General features: G+C 42.6%; 2 protein-coding genes across 2 annotated transcripts; both read left to right on the forward strand.

Moving 5' to 3' along the window:
* The first annotated feature begins 5866 nt into the window (after window positions 1-5866).
* On the forward strand, window positions 5867-11287 carry LOC103371552 (proteoglycan 4-like). Its single transcript, XM_008300915.1, has one exon. It carries the CDS (start codon window positions 5867-5869, stop codon window positions 11285-11287), a length of 5421 nt encoding a protein of 1806 aa, XP_008299137.1.
* A 1790-nt stretch (window positions 11288-13077) lies between these two features.
* LOC103371554 (fibroleukin-like) lies at window positions 13078-14417 on the forward strand. Its single transcript, XM_008300917.1, has 2 exons — window positions 13078-13087; window positions 13214-14417. Exons 1-2 carry the CDS (start codon window positions 13078-13080, stop codon window positions 13903-13905), a joined length of 702 nt encoding a protein of 233 aa, XP_008299139.1. The 3' UTR covers window positions 13906-14417.
* Window positions 14418-14458: the final 41 nt, after the last annotated feature.

Genomic DNA, 14458 nt, shown 5'->3' on the forward strand with positions numbered 1-14458 from the left:
CAGACTAAACTTTTCCTGTTTCAGATGATTTAGGATTACCAAAATTATTTATATTTGCTAAATGCCAGAATAATGAGAGAGATTTTTTTAGAGACATTTTTTATTACTTTCTTCAAAGTCATTAGTTTACATACACTAAGATTACTATGCCTTCAAACTATGATGATGTCATGGCTTTGGAAGCTTTTGATAGGTTAATTTACAACAATTGAGTTAATTGGAGGCGCACCTGTGGATGTATTTTAAGGCACACCTCTAACACACTGCTTCCTTTTCTGACAACATGAGAAAATCTAAAGAAATCAGCCAAGATATCAAGAAGAGAATTGTGGACCTCCAGTAGTCTGGTTCATCCTTGGGTACAATGTCCAGATGACTGAAGGTTCCACGTTCATCTGTTCAAACAACTGTACACCAGTATAAACACTATGGGGATGTCCAGCCATCATAGCGCTCAAGAAGGGGACGGGTTCTGTGTCCCAGAGAAGAAGTGTTTTGGTGCAAAGCGTAACCAAAGTGGCTCAATCCTGTAAAAAATTTATGGGCAGACCTGAAAAGGAGTGTGGAGCAAGGTGGCCTACAAACCTGACTTAGTTCCACCAGTTCTGTCAGGAGGAATGGGCCAGAATTCCAGCAAACTATTGTGAGAAGCTTGTGGAAGGAAACCCAAAACATTTGACCCAAGTCATACAGTTTAAAGGCAATGCTGCCAAATACTAAGGAAATGTATGTAAACTTCTGACTTTGAAGAAAGTAATAAAAAAAATCTCTAAATTCTCTCTTATTATTCTGGCATTTAGCAAATAGAAATAATTTTGGTGATCCTAAGTGACCTAAAACAGGAAAAGTTTAGTCTGATGTAAAGTCACATAGTGAGAAAAAAAAGCTTATGTGTCTTTTTACACATTGTACGTCAACTTCTGGTTTCAACTCTATCTGCATCTATAGGGTTGCAATACATGACTTGCATATTATTTAAATTCATACAAAGAACACTTGTAAAATGTTTTATTTATTCAAAAGACCTGCACACTTTTCTTGATGTAGCATTGTCATATTTCCATACTGTTTATCGGTGCTCTTACAGTCAATAGTTCCCAGTAATTTGTATTTTATGAGACATTTCTGTTAAATGTCACCAGGTGGCAGTAAAGTGGTACAAATCCACTGAGAGGTGTTTTTCCTCTGTGAAACTCATCATGTTCACTGAACCTCACAAATGTGTCATTAAGGCTCAAGTGTTGGGAGGTGTCAGCTGAAAATGTGCTCATAACTATTTCACAGCAACATTTGGTTAGTCGCTGGCTTCATTACATCCACGAGCCGAGTCCTATTACTCACTTAATGTCAACATTATGTGATTAAAACTTCAACGCAGTGTCTCGGTTGTTTTTTGTACCGCACTAATATTGGATGAAAGTTATCTTTCTTTGTTATGACATAACACACTAACTAATCCAGCAAAGATGTGGAAAATTACATTTCTCCCTCTGTCAAACGGCCACATGTCACCATACGCTGCTCTCGTAGCCGTGAAAGCAGAAGTCTTATAATCTGCCAGAGGAGATTGGAAAGGCGGCGTACACAGTGTTCATCAGCGCTGACATTGGCTTACTCTAAAATTAGATGTGTTTATTTCTTTTGACCCCAATTGTTCATCGGGCGAATGCTACACTGCCGCGCTGAGACTTAAACAGTTGCCATAGAGAAGAAGACACAGTTTGCAGGATAATAAAGTAAAGGTTATTTCTGGTTCTCATAACAAGAGGCAGTGCAGAGGCAATAATTCTTTATAGCACCATCCCTCCAGCACTGCACTCAAGCACAAATACTTCACCTGAGTATTTCCATTTTATGCCACTCATATACTGCGATTCCATTAGAATTCAGAGACAAACGTCGCACCGTTCACTTCGCTGCATTTAACAGCTTTAGCTACTTTGCAGATTAAGATTTTACATGCAAAATATGGGACACACTTAATCAAGAGTGAGGTACTTGGACATTTTAAGCTACTTTATACTTCTACTTCAACACACTTCAGAGGGAGATACTGTACTTTCTGCTCTACATTTGTCCGACAGCTTTACTTACTTCAAGGGTGAAGATTTTACACTACAGATAACCACACATTGTTAACGATTTAAAAAAAAAAAAGCTGTACATAACCGAGCTCGCATTACAGATGTCTACAACTTGTTAACAGCGCTATTAAATTGGGATTTTCCCGTCTGAACCTCTCACATGGTTTCATTTCGACAAAACCAATGTCTCACCAAAAAATAAAAGATTAGGGAAAAATCCGCAAACTGAAAACAGATTCGTGTATCGGAACTTTGTCCTTCCTTCCTTCCTCTCACATTAATCATGGCATGACCCCTGAGATGTATCTGCTGTCCCTTTATTTAAAACTGTGGTAGTTCGAGAGCTGTAGCACGCGGCTGTCACGCTGATGCTTCATAGTCTAATGACGTCCTTCTATAGATATTATCAGCAAAAAGGACAAAGGCAGTACTTTTGCTTTATTTGCTGTGAATACTGATGTATGGGACTTTTCATGTCGGACTAGGAGTATTTATTTGACTGAACAATACGAATACTTTCACCACTTGTGCATTATTAATAATAATAATCCAAACATATTGTGTATCATAACACACAGGAGCTACTTTTCTGCAGTGAGTTCTCTTACTTGAGATACTAAAGTACCTTTAGAATAACACTCACATCGTGTTATTAATGCAACAGTTTCAGTGCAGGACTTTATTCTTGCAATAAAGCATTTCTACAGTGTGGTATTCATATTTTCAATCAAGGATCTGAGTATTTTCGATGCGCTCAGGCCCACCTTTCCTGTACATTCACTCCATCGTCTGTGTACGATGCATGGTTTCTATTAACCACAGCTGGGAAGTATACAGAATGCAGCACAAATCCATTCAGTATGAACATCAGGATATGATATGATAGAAAACCGAACAGCTATGTCTCTGTAGAAGCTTTACGACCCAACACACTTTAAAATGTGTAAAATAGTCTCACCTGCGATGGAAGAACTCCTGTTTTTGAATTTTTTTATTTTATTTTTTTCTGCCAGGGCGTCAAAAATGTCCACTTTGGCCTCAGAGTTGACTCCCGTTGGATAGACGGTGACAGCAGCAGATAACCTGTTCCCAAGTTACACCCACTTTCCATATCTTTCATCAAGACAAGGGTTCTTAAATATAAATTTAAAACAATGTCTTAATGAAGTCCAGGTTTTTGGATGAGCCGCAAATTGACCTAGAGTTATCTGGTGTTGGCTCGCTGTAGGAAATTCAGCACAGATGTGAGGGACACTTGATTGTTTCATTTTTACGAATCAGTCAATTGACGGATGAAAAAACATTCTCACACATGGCAAAGGAATGTATCGGTTACTGCAGAATTAAGGGTTTGGCTGCAGAAAACTCATGTGAATATGAATGTGTGTGCCTGTGTGACACAGAGGGGAAGAGACAAGGAGGGAAAGTTCAATTTTGAACTGATCCACACAGCAAAGGCAGGTGTTGTATCATGTAACTATTTATTCTTGGCATGCAAACGGTGAGTGAGTAGAATAACACTGTCCAGGTAGGTTTATACCTTCGGGCAGGCAGACTGAGTGAGGTAATACAAGAGTGTTGGCGCTGCACTACAGCAGTTGTTGGGTTCGCTCCCGTTCAGCTGGAAACGGGACACTTATGCACATAACAGACATGACCGACGACACTGGCTCCTCTGCCCAAAGTGGATGGAGATGAAGTGGTCTGCCAGGAAGCCCAGGCAGCAAAGCCGGACTGATGGTCAGATGTTTGTTCTAGTCTGTATGGAAAAAAGCGCAGTGTTTACACAATCCAGGGCAGAGAGTGGGCCAAGCCAGCTCACCAAGGGAATTCAAAACACTGTATCCAGAGAGGGCACCCCGATGAGAAAAAAAAAAAAACCTGCTGTCCATAAATGGGTAAAGCCAGGAGTGAGGGTATTGTCTACTCCACTGCTGCTGGGACAGAATTAATTCAAGAGTAGCTTTTACCAAATGATTCAACCCCATTAACCTTGATCAGCTACACCGCAACTTCTAATCATCATCGATCTTCATGCAGCCCGGGCTGCTGGTTAGTTTGTTGTTGGAATCATTTGCTTGAGAATAATGGCCGTCCTGTAAAAGATGTTCTCTGTGATAATAAATCAACAAGACTGAGGTCTCTTGAGAGTGTAAACATTTCTCTCACACTATTTCTTAGTGTAAGTGTTGAAGCAGTGAAGTAAATGTGAAAGGTGAAAGGACACTAATTTCTGGCTTTTATCCTGCCAACATTTGTCAGATGTCAAATGAGCTCATTGCTGCATTAGCACAGAAGGAGGAAGAAGTTGAAGTAAGACAGCGTAGAATTTAACATTTCACAACAACTGTGACATAACGTTGTTATGCTCCTACTCGGTGCCGTTTCTCCGCATGCACTTATGAACTTGCAGGCCAGTCAAGTGCTAAATTGAGTATTTTTCTTCCAACTTAAGTCTTTTTCATTTCTTACCCAATGCTCCCCTCACTCCACTCCCCAAACAAATGGATTCCTTTGTCATTATTAAAGGACAGCTGAGAAATCTCTCAGACAGTAAAAGAGACGGAGCAAAACTGCTTAAAGGTCGTGCTTCAGTCTAAAAATAAGACGACTTAAGTGGTCTAACAAGCATTAAAAATGGACAGTTTCTGAAACATCAAACACTGGCATTACATGCTATCACTCATATCTCATATCCTGTGGCGGGACTGACATTTACACCCAGGGTCTGGGAAACTAAAGCCTCATTATCTAAACTCCCTGCCAAGCAGATGCCTCATTTAGTTCATGTGACTGTGTTTTCTCTCTTTCTTTTTTTTCTGACTATATGTAGACAAAACAAAATTAGCCCCCAGCCCCAATCTTCAATCTTAGATGAACACGGACAGTTTGTACGCAGTGAGATTAGCCTCTCCACCCAGAGATTGCTTCACCAATTCCTGACACTTGTTGGGGATTAGCACTGTCCGAATAATGTCAATAGTACATGATATATTCCTCTTTTCTGGCTTTGCATCTGAATCAAGCGGTCTTCTTGGATAAATCTGACATTCCTGACTTTCATTACGCAGAAGCTCAACTAAACCGCACAGCTTACGCTAAAATGAAATACGTCCTTACAAATCTAAGTGACAATCTCCTGGCTCAGGCCCAGCAGTTAATATTTTTGCTTCAATCGCATATTCTGCACTGTCACATCTGTCACTCACATGTTTGTGGACCCACCAACAGGAAGCCCGGGAAGCGGCTGCCAAAGCAACTGTGACACACATGCATATTAACGTCCGTGATACATTTATCATTACAGCATGGGGTGAGAATGCATTACAAATGGTCCTCATTAAATGATGTGACTGGAATGAGGATAAATTGGAATGCAATAATGGGATTACAATGAGAGGCACGCTTTCAAAAGCCTTTGTGATTTGTAGTACTTCTTCACGACTGATTTCTAACGGTTATGATTAATTCTGCTTACATTACGAAGTAGAAATGTTTTATCATTTCCTCACGCTTCTTGCTTATCATCCTCTATCACACACCGCATCTATCAAGAATCTGCACAGTCCTCCTCTTACTTTTCTGTTGTTTTTTTTTTTTCACCTGTTTCCCTCTTAAAGCGTCTCACAGATTTCCAAGGCACAGCTCCATCAGTTCCCCCTCCCTCCTCTTCCTCCTCCCACCTTACCTCCTCCTCTCACTGTCACTGCGCTTCACAAACTGAGGTGGGTGTTTTTACACTCTCTCCCTACTCTGCCTTCACTCTTTACTCTCGGGACGCGATGAGGTTAACAGCACTGCGGGTATGTGGGACCCTGCTGGCCTTCTCCAGTCTCTGTTGGATCGCAGCAGACTCCGAGGAAGGACTCCTCCTGGGGGATAAAGGATTTGGGCCCTGCGCTGCAACGCTGAGACCCGACGGGCCGTGCAGACAGGATGAGAGCTCCTGCCCTTACCTATTCAGCCTGCCGCCGCTGACTGTTCATTTGCCACAACAGCTCCAAGAGCTGGAGAAGATCATGAAGGACCTGCAGAAGCTGAAGGACAGCGTGGATCAACTGAGGGAGCTGTGTGCAGACTGTACAGTAAGCCAAACTGAGAGAGAGTGTGGGAGGCAAAGGGAAAGAGAGAATGAGAAGCTGAATGAGGGTAAGGATGGGTGTGAGGATAAGAGGAACTGGATGAATGAGAGACTTCAAGAGAATGACAGAGACTTTAGACAAGAGTTTGGAAAAGATAGAGTTAAGGTGGACAAGACGGAAGGAGATGGCGACTCAGACAACAGGCTGATTCTGGAGGAGGAAGAAAGAGGAAAATGGGAACCAGAAAGAGAGAGCGATAGAGGAGTCATAAAAGAAAAAGAGAAGGAAGGAACTCGGACAGAAGTGGCAGAAAAGGACGGAAAAACTCAGACAGAGGGGGCAAAAGGCAAGGACAAATTAGGACAGACAAAGGTGCCAACTGCTGGTGGAAATGAGAGAAAAGTCGATATAATGAGGGAAAAGGTTGCTGACAAAAGCACCAGGGAGAGAGAGACAGACAAAAAGAAAGAAAACGCAGGAACAGAGAATCATAAGCAATCGCAAGAAGATAAGGAGAGTGGAAAAGAAAGAAAGGTGCAACCTCACGTGTGGCAAGATGAAACAGAGGAAACCGAAAAAAACACCCAGACTGAAGGCAGTGATAAAATAAAGATGTCTACGGGTCATGGTGTGCATACAAATAAGGAGCAAGAGCAGGAAATGGAAAAGGGAATAAAAGTGCAGCAAAATAATGAGAAACCAAAACAGACCGAAAGCATCAGGCGCACAGAAAAAGAGAGGACTATAAAAGAGGGGGAGGTGGAGGAAGAGGAAAGGAAGACGGGAAAGGAGATCAAGACAGAAGACGAAAAAACAGAGAATGTGCAGAGAAACAGTGATGGAGAGTTATCATCCAACAAAGCAATTGAAAGGACAGACTTTGTTTCAATCAGCCCAACTCCTCGGTCTATCATTAACATAGCCTCAAGGCCTGACTCAAACAAAGCTACAATCTTTACGTCATCTCTTCCATCTCTTTCTCTGCCCAGTTCCACTTTAGATTTGATCACAGATGCAAGTCATGAGGCAATAACTGCTTATGGACCAACCCAAAGCACAGGCCTCGGAGCAGCTGCTATTTCTGAGCCCTCACATCCTGATGCAGAGTCTGATACAACAACAGCCACAATGAGCACGTTGGGTGGCCCTGGACGGCAGAAAACCAGTGCCACTACTAAACTCAACTCTGGATCCAAGGTAAGGCCTGAGGCAGGCATCCAGGGTCACATTAGCTCAACTACAACCACCACAGCTCCTAATCAGAATTTACACATAACGGCATTCCCCGGAGTTACAGATCACAACCGCTGGACAGCTAAAAAGAACATCAGCACAAACCCCAAGGCTGGCGTGAAACCACTGCCAGGACAAGGACCAAGGTCTGGTGGAACACATAAACCTGGAATTAAGCCTGAAGCGGACCAAAAGCTGAAAAATCCTAAGAATGACCGTAAATCCGACCAAGCTCCTATTCCTGACAAAAAAACAAAACCCGACCAAAAGCAGAAGCCTTCTCTCTACAAACCCACGACTGACCAATCCAAACCTGCCAACAACCCAGTACGAGGTAACATGCCAAAACCCAACCAAAGAACGCCACCTGATATTTTACCAACTGATCAAAATCTGAAAAACAATCCGAAACACAAACCTAATCAAAACAAGTCACCTCTTCAAAAGCCAAAATCTCCCAAAAAGCCTGTGACTCCCGTTCGGACACCTACATCTCATCGAAATCCTCAAACTGTAAATGCAACTCATGCTGACAGACATCCTCAAATCAACCAAAAGCAGAAGCCTTCTCTCTACAATCCCAAAACCAACCAATCTAAACCCGCTAGCAAACCAGAACGAGACCAAATTTCAGAACCTGATCAAAGAACTTTGCCTGATATTTTAACAACTGATCAAAATCAGAAAAACACTCCAACATCTAAAGGCGATCAAGGCCGTAGACCTGATCAAAACAAGTCACCTCTTCAAAGTCCGAAATCTGACCAAAAGCCTGTCACACCTGTGTGGACACCTACATCTCATCAAAATCCTCAAACTGTGAATGCAACAAATTCTGACAAACATCCTCTTATCGACCAAAAGCAGAAGCCTTCTCACTACAAACCCACAACTGACCAGTCCAAACCAGCCAGTGACCCAGAACAAGACCAAATTCCAAAACCCGACCAAAGAACTCCCCCTGATAATTTACCAACTGATGAAAATCTGAAAAACACTCCAACCTCTAAAAAGGACCAAAACCATAGACCTGATCAAAACAAGTCACCTCTTCAAACCCCCAAATCTCCCCAGAAGCCTGCGACACCTGTGTGGACACCTACATCTCCTCGAAAACCTCAAACTGTGAACGCAACAACTTCTGACAAGCATCCCCTAATCCACCAAAAGCAGAAGCCTTCTCACTACAAACCCACAACTGACCAGTCCAAACCTGCCAGTGACCCAGAACAAGACCAAATTCCAAAACCCGACCAAAGAACTCCACCTGATGTTTTACCAACTGATCAAAATCAGAAAAAGAATCCAATTCCTAACAATCAAGACCATAGACCTGATCAAAACAAGTTGCCAGATAAAAAGCCAAAATCTCATGAAACACCTTTGGTTCCTGTCCAGAGACCTACATCTAATGAGAAACCTAAAACTGTAAACGTAACCCATTCTGATAAAAACCCTCTAATCGACCAAAAGCAGAAGGCTTCTCCCTACAAACCCACAACTGACCGATCCAAACCTGCCAACCATCCAGAACAAGATCAGATTTCAAAACCTGATCAAAGAACTCCACCTGATAATTTACCAACCGATCAAAATCTGAAAAATAATCCAATACCTAATCAAAACCAAGACCGTACTGATCAAAACCCAAAAATCAATCAACCACCTAAACGCGACCAAGACCACACACCTGATCAAAACAAGTCACCTCTTCCCAATCCAAAATCTCACCAAAAGCCTGTGACTCCTGATCAGACACCTACATCTCATCAAAGACCTCAAACTGTGAATGCAACCGATTCTGACAAAAATCCTCTAATTAAGCAGAACCCTTCTCTTTACAAACCCACAACCAACCAATCCAAACCTGCCAGTGACCCACAAGAAGATCATATTTCAAATCCTGACCAAAGGACTCCTCCTGATCCTTCAACTGATGAAAATCAGAAAAATCAAGACGGTAAACCTGATCAAAACAAGTTACCTGATCAAAAGCCAAAATCTCATGAAACACCTGTGGTTCCTGTCCATGAGAAACCTAAAACTGTAAATGCAACTTATTCTGACAAACGTCCTCTAATCGACCAAAAGCAGAAGCCTTCTCCCTATAAACCCACAACTGACCGATCCAAACCTGCCAACCACCCAGAACAAGATCAGATTTCAAAACCTGATCAAAGAACTCCACCTAATATTTTACCAACCGATCAAAATCAGAAAAATAATCCAATACCCAAACAAAAACAAGACCATACACCTGATCAGTCACCTGATCAGTTGAACAAGTTACCTGTTGAAAAGCCAAACTCAAAGTCTGTGACTCCTGTCCAGAGACCTACATCCCCTCAAAATGTAAACGCAACCCATTCTGACAAACATCCTGTTATCAAGCAAACACATGAGTCTGATGGAACCTCAATTATTAATCAAAACTCAAAACCTGAGGAAAAACATCCTGTCAAATCTGACCATGCTGAGTCAGAACAAAAACCGGCGAGAAAGCCAAACAATAAGGAAACACAACCTGATCAAAAGCTTGAACTAAATCCAAATAGAAAACCCGTCCAAGAGCCTGAATCGAAAACAAGTGAAACAGAGAGTTTTACACCAAAACCTAACCAAAAGCCTCTCATTGAGTCCAGGGTGAAATCTGATGTCAATCCCTCATTTGAGCCTAAATCTAATCAAGACTTAACACCTGGAAAGAAAATTACACCATATCGAAATAACACATCCCCTGATCAAAAGCCCAAACCCAGCCAGAAATTCCCTAAAATTAACCAAAAACCTAAACCTGGCCAAGTGCCTAAACCAAACCAAAAACAACCAAGGCCTGGGACAGAAATAAAGACGAAACCAAATGTAAATCGTAAAATTGACCAAGCACCACAAACCAATCAGAGCCTTAACACACCCAGACCGGGCCAAATCCCTAATGTTAATGCCAAGTCTGTGCCTGGTGCAGTCCCTGAAGCAAAGCCAGACAAAGCACCCAAACCCAGACCTCCCCCCCGATACAGACCACCAGTCAGACCTGCAGTCAAGCCAGAAGCAACACCCAATCAAAGGCCAAGACCAGCAGTGCAACCAAAGCCAAATGCAAAGACCAAAACACATTTAAATCCAACTCGAATCAGCTGGACTACTTCAGACGACGTCCAAAACTCTCAAACTGGCGTGCCACCTACAGCTGGCCCTGCAAAACAGATTACTGAGGTGACTCATTCCCCAGGGGACTCAGAGTTCAGTCCCAGCGTGAGGAAAACTATCACTCTGGCTCCAAAGACCTCCAACAGTCTGGAAACAGGAGCCTCCCCTCACCTTCACACTCTGCCTGAGGACTTCACAACGAGCCCAAACAGCAGGAGTATGTCTGATCTGAGGCCACAAACAGCCAGTCAGCCACCATCGATCCCAATGACAACAAGACCAAACAAAATCATGCGTAGGATCCTCCCAAGTGTTATCCCTAACAACAGGCCAAGTCTCGCCAAGCCAACTCTAACTCCCAAATCTGACTCCAGCTTACAAGCTGAAATAGTTCACAATGTGGAGGAAACAGCACCTGCAGGCCCAGTCCCTTCCCCCAGTCCCCAAACTACCTCCACACTCAGCCCTGACTTCAGGTCAACAACCCCTGCCACCTCTGGCCCCGAGCCCCCGGCAGCAGAGTCTTCCACTCCCAGTGCACGTGAGCTTCGTGTGAAAATCAACCAGGTGGCTGCTTTCCTCAATAACAGCCTGAATCCAAACGGAAGACCACCGCACAGGCATCCGAAAGAGCAGCCCGAGGACACCCAGGGCGGCAGCAGGCCTGACAGGACAGACAGCAAAGTGCCAACACTGACACCTCCCAAAGGCAAGAGATATGATTTTACAGTGATCTAGTACTGTCTCTGAGTTTTACACGCATAATATACAGGGAATACTGTGCAAGTTATCCTGATTTGCATCACCTGAGAGAAAAATGTAAATGTCAAGTCAAGATGTTATTTATATTGCAAATTTAAAAACAACAGACACTGACTCAAAGTGCTTTTCAACAGAATGACAAATGTATCTAATAATGTTAATTAGTAAGGTAAGACATTACAATATTATTTATTATACAAATTTACCTAACGAATTAAAACAAGCTTAAGACTCTACAATATTATATAAAATACACTTTTACTAGACAAATTTAAATATTACATTTAAGGTCCTATAATCTTATTTATTATACAAATTTGCTCATGCAAGTATTAGGCTCAGGGCCCTACAGTCTTATTTATAATACAAATGTCCCTGATTAATTTAAATATTAAGGCCAGACCCTATAATATTATGTATAATTCATGCTTACCAGACTAATGTAACTATTAAGGTTAAAACGCTATAATGATATTCGATTTACAAATTTGTCTGACTTATTTAAATATTAAGGTTGAGCCTATTCAATATTTTTTGAGTACTTTAAAAAATTTAGGTTAAGATCCTATATTCTTCTTATCCAAATGTATCTGACTGACTTGTATATTTAGGTTAAAAATATAAAAATATGACATACCATAGCAAATTCCATCCATTATCTGTACACCTCTTAACCCTCACTAGGGTCACGGGGGGGTTGGAGCCTATCCCAGCCGACTTAGGGCGAAGGCAGGGCCACAGCAAATTACGTGGAAAAATTCACAAATTAGGGTTAAGACCCAACAGACCACTGAAATTCCCTTTGAGCAAACATATTGGTTACAGTGGAGAAGAAGAACTCTTTTGTAATAGAAAGAGACGAAAACAGCTCGACCACTTGGGCTGAGGTTCAAGGGGGAAAGAAACAAGGATAATTGTACCTTTCTGGCAGATAACTGAAAGAATTGCTGGTGTTTCCCCACACAAAACAGACAAATTAAACTGGGACTAAAAAGGCACAAGAGAATAGAATGGAAATTTAAAATCGATTATCTTCTAATTATATGACTTCACAATAATTAGTGTGACAGAAGACTGCTGCTGTGCAATAATATCTTTGTGTGCTTGTAACTATATTCCAAAAAAGCAAACTGACGATGACCCGAGCCCAGAGGATTTAAAGTAGAAGGACCACACAGTGATCGTCACATGAAAACCTATAACATAATTATGCGGCCTGAGATCATCTTTACACTTATCAAAGGAGGAATCTGCATGTGTGTGCAAAATGTGCGGCCTTGCACGAGTGTCATGAGGATAAAACCGCAACTATGCAGAGGGCGACATCTTTACAACATCCCTCTGTGGAGCGTGGCTAGTAAAGTGAACACAATAATTTAATAATTTGTTCAGTTCAAAAATTGAATTCATATGGATTAAAATAACAACTACCAGACTCCACATCTTGCAGGTGGAAGTCAGCTGAAGACATAATCTGGTCACTTATTCCTTTAATGTGAATCATATTCCACATTTGGATCTTCTTAATCCAAACATTCCAGGAAACTACAAAAACACGCAGATCGTAAACTTGCCCTTCCTAAATACAGTTTGGATTTTGAACGCTATGTGTGCGTCCACTGCGGAGGTCCACCTTCAAAGTCGTGAAAACTCTGTTTTACTGTGGAAAAGGTAGTTTTGCACTGACCTGCTGCACTTGTGACCTCCTCCAGCACATTTCACGGTCGCATTCCAGCTGTGAGAGGATCATTTCACCTGCAAGGTATATGAGCAAAGGCAAGACTTCAGTTGGATCAGTTCAGAAATGAAGAAGATTAAAGGCTTTTGGAGGATTGTGAGAAAAAAACAGAGTTCATAATTCTTTGTAATTTCTTTCATTTTCTTCCCCCCTCTTCTCCACAGACTGCTCGGACCACCTGCTCAGAGGAGAAGCGCGGAGCGGAGTGTACCTGGTGACCCCTGACCTCCGGGGCAGGAGCTTCCCGGTGTTCTGCGACATGGAGCGGGAAGGCGGAGGCTGGACGGTGCTGCAGCGCCGCCAGGACGGCAGCGTGAGCTTCAACCGCACCTGGGCGGAGTACCAGACCGGCTTCGGGGAGCTGGACGGAGGGGAGTTCTGGCTGGGCAACAACCTGATGCACCTGCTGACCCGGGACAGGGACATGGCGCTGCGCGTGGAGCTGGAGGACTTTGAAGGGGTCACGGAGTTTGCGCAGTACGAGCAGTTCAGGGTGGCCAGCGAGCGGCTGCGCTACCGGCTGACGGTGGGAGGATACTCGGGCACCGCAGGTGATGCTCTCCGCTTCAACAAGAGGTACGACCACAACAACAGGGCCTTCACCACCCCGGACCGGGACCACGACCGCTATCCTTCCGGGAACTGCGGGGTCTACTACAGCTCCGGCTGGTGGTTCGACGCCTGCATGGCTGCAAACCTGAACGGGAGGTACTATGTGGGGAGATACAAGGGAGTCCGGGATGGGATCTTCTGGGGGACGTGGCACAACATATCCTCAGAGTATTACCCCACTAATGACAGACAGTCCTTTAAATCAGTCCGGATGATGATCAGACCAAAGGGCTTTGCACCGTGAGCTGTGACTCTGCTCCAGGGGTTTTCTTTAGAGAAGAAAACAAGCATCAAAGGGCTAAATTTCAACCATAAGCTCCTAAAATACTCCATAAGGTCTATTGCAATTATTTACCAGCTATTAACACAATGCTGCCGCCTTGTGGTGACGGATTCTGCAAATGCTGTCTTGTTTACAGGATGATATGACAGAAATTGAGGATGTACATAATAGTTACAGAGGTCACAGTCCTGATTGCATCGTAACTTTTATAACATTTTAATATTATATCTTGATAACATTTTTTTGTGGAGAGAGGAATTTGCCCAATTAGGGGGTAATCCTCCTGTGAAGAGTTATTTTTTATATCAGTAAAGATAGACTGAATCTGACGGGTATGCAGAAATACAGATGTGTGTGTTTTTTTTATTGCAGTACTGGAAGGCCAGTTTGGTTGTTGATTGAGGCTGTTTGGGATGTTTTAGAATTGCCTACGTCTCTTTTTGTTAAAATAAATAAAATTAATTTACACAAAACTTTGCATATGTTTGGGTATTTTTGTCCTATAAAAGGTAAC

Source organism: Stegastes partitus, unplaced genomic scaffold (genome assembly GCF_000690725.1).
Source record: "Stegastes partitus isolate 25-593 unplaced genomic scaffold, Stegastes_partitus-1.0.2 Scaffold1605, whole genome shotgun sequence".
Taxonomy (NCBI): Eukaryota; Metazoa; Chordata; class Actinopteri; family Pomacentridae; genus Stegastes; species Stegastes partitus.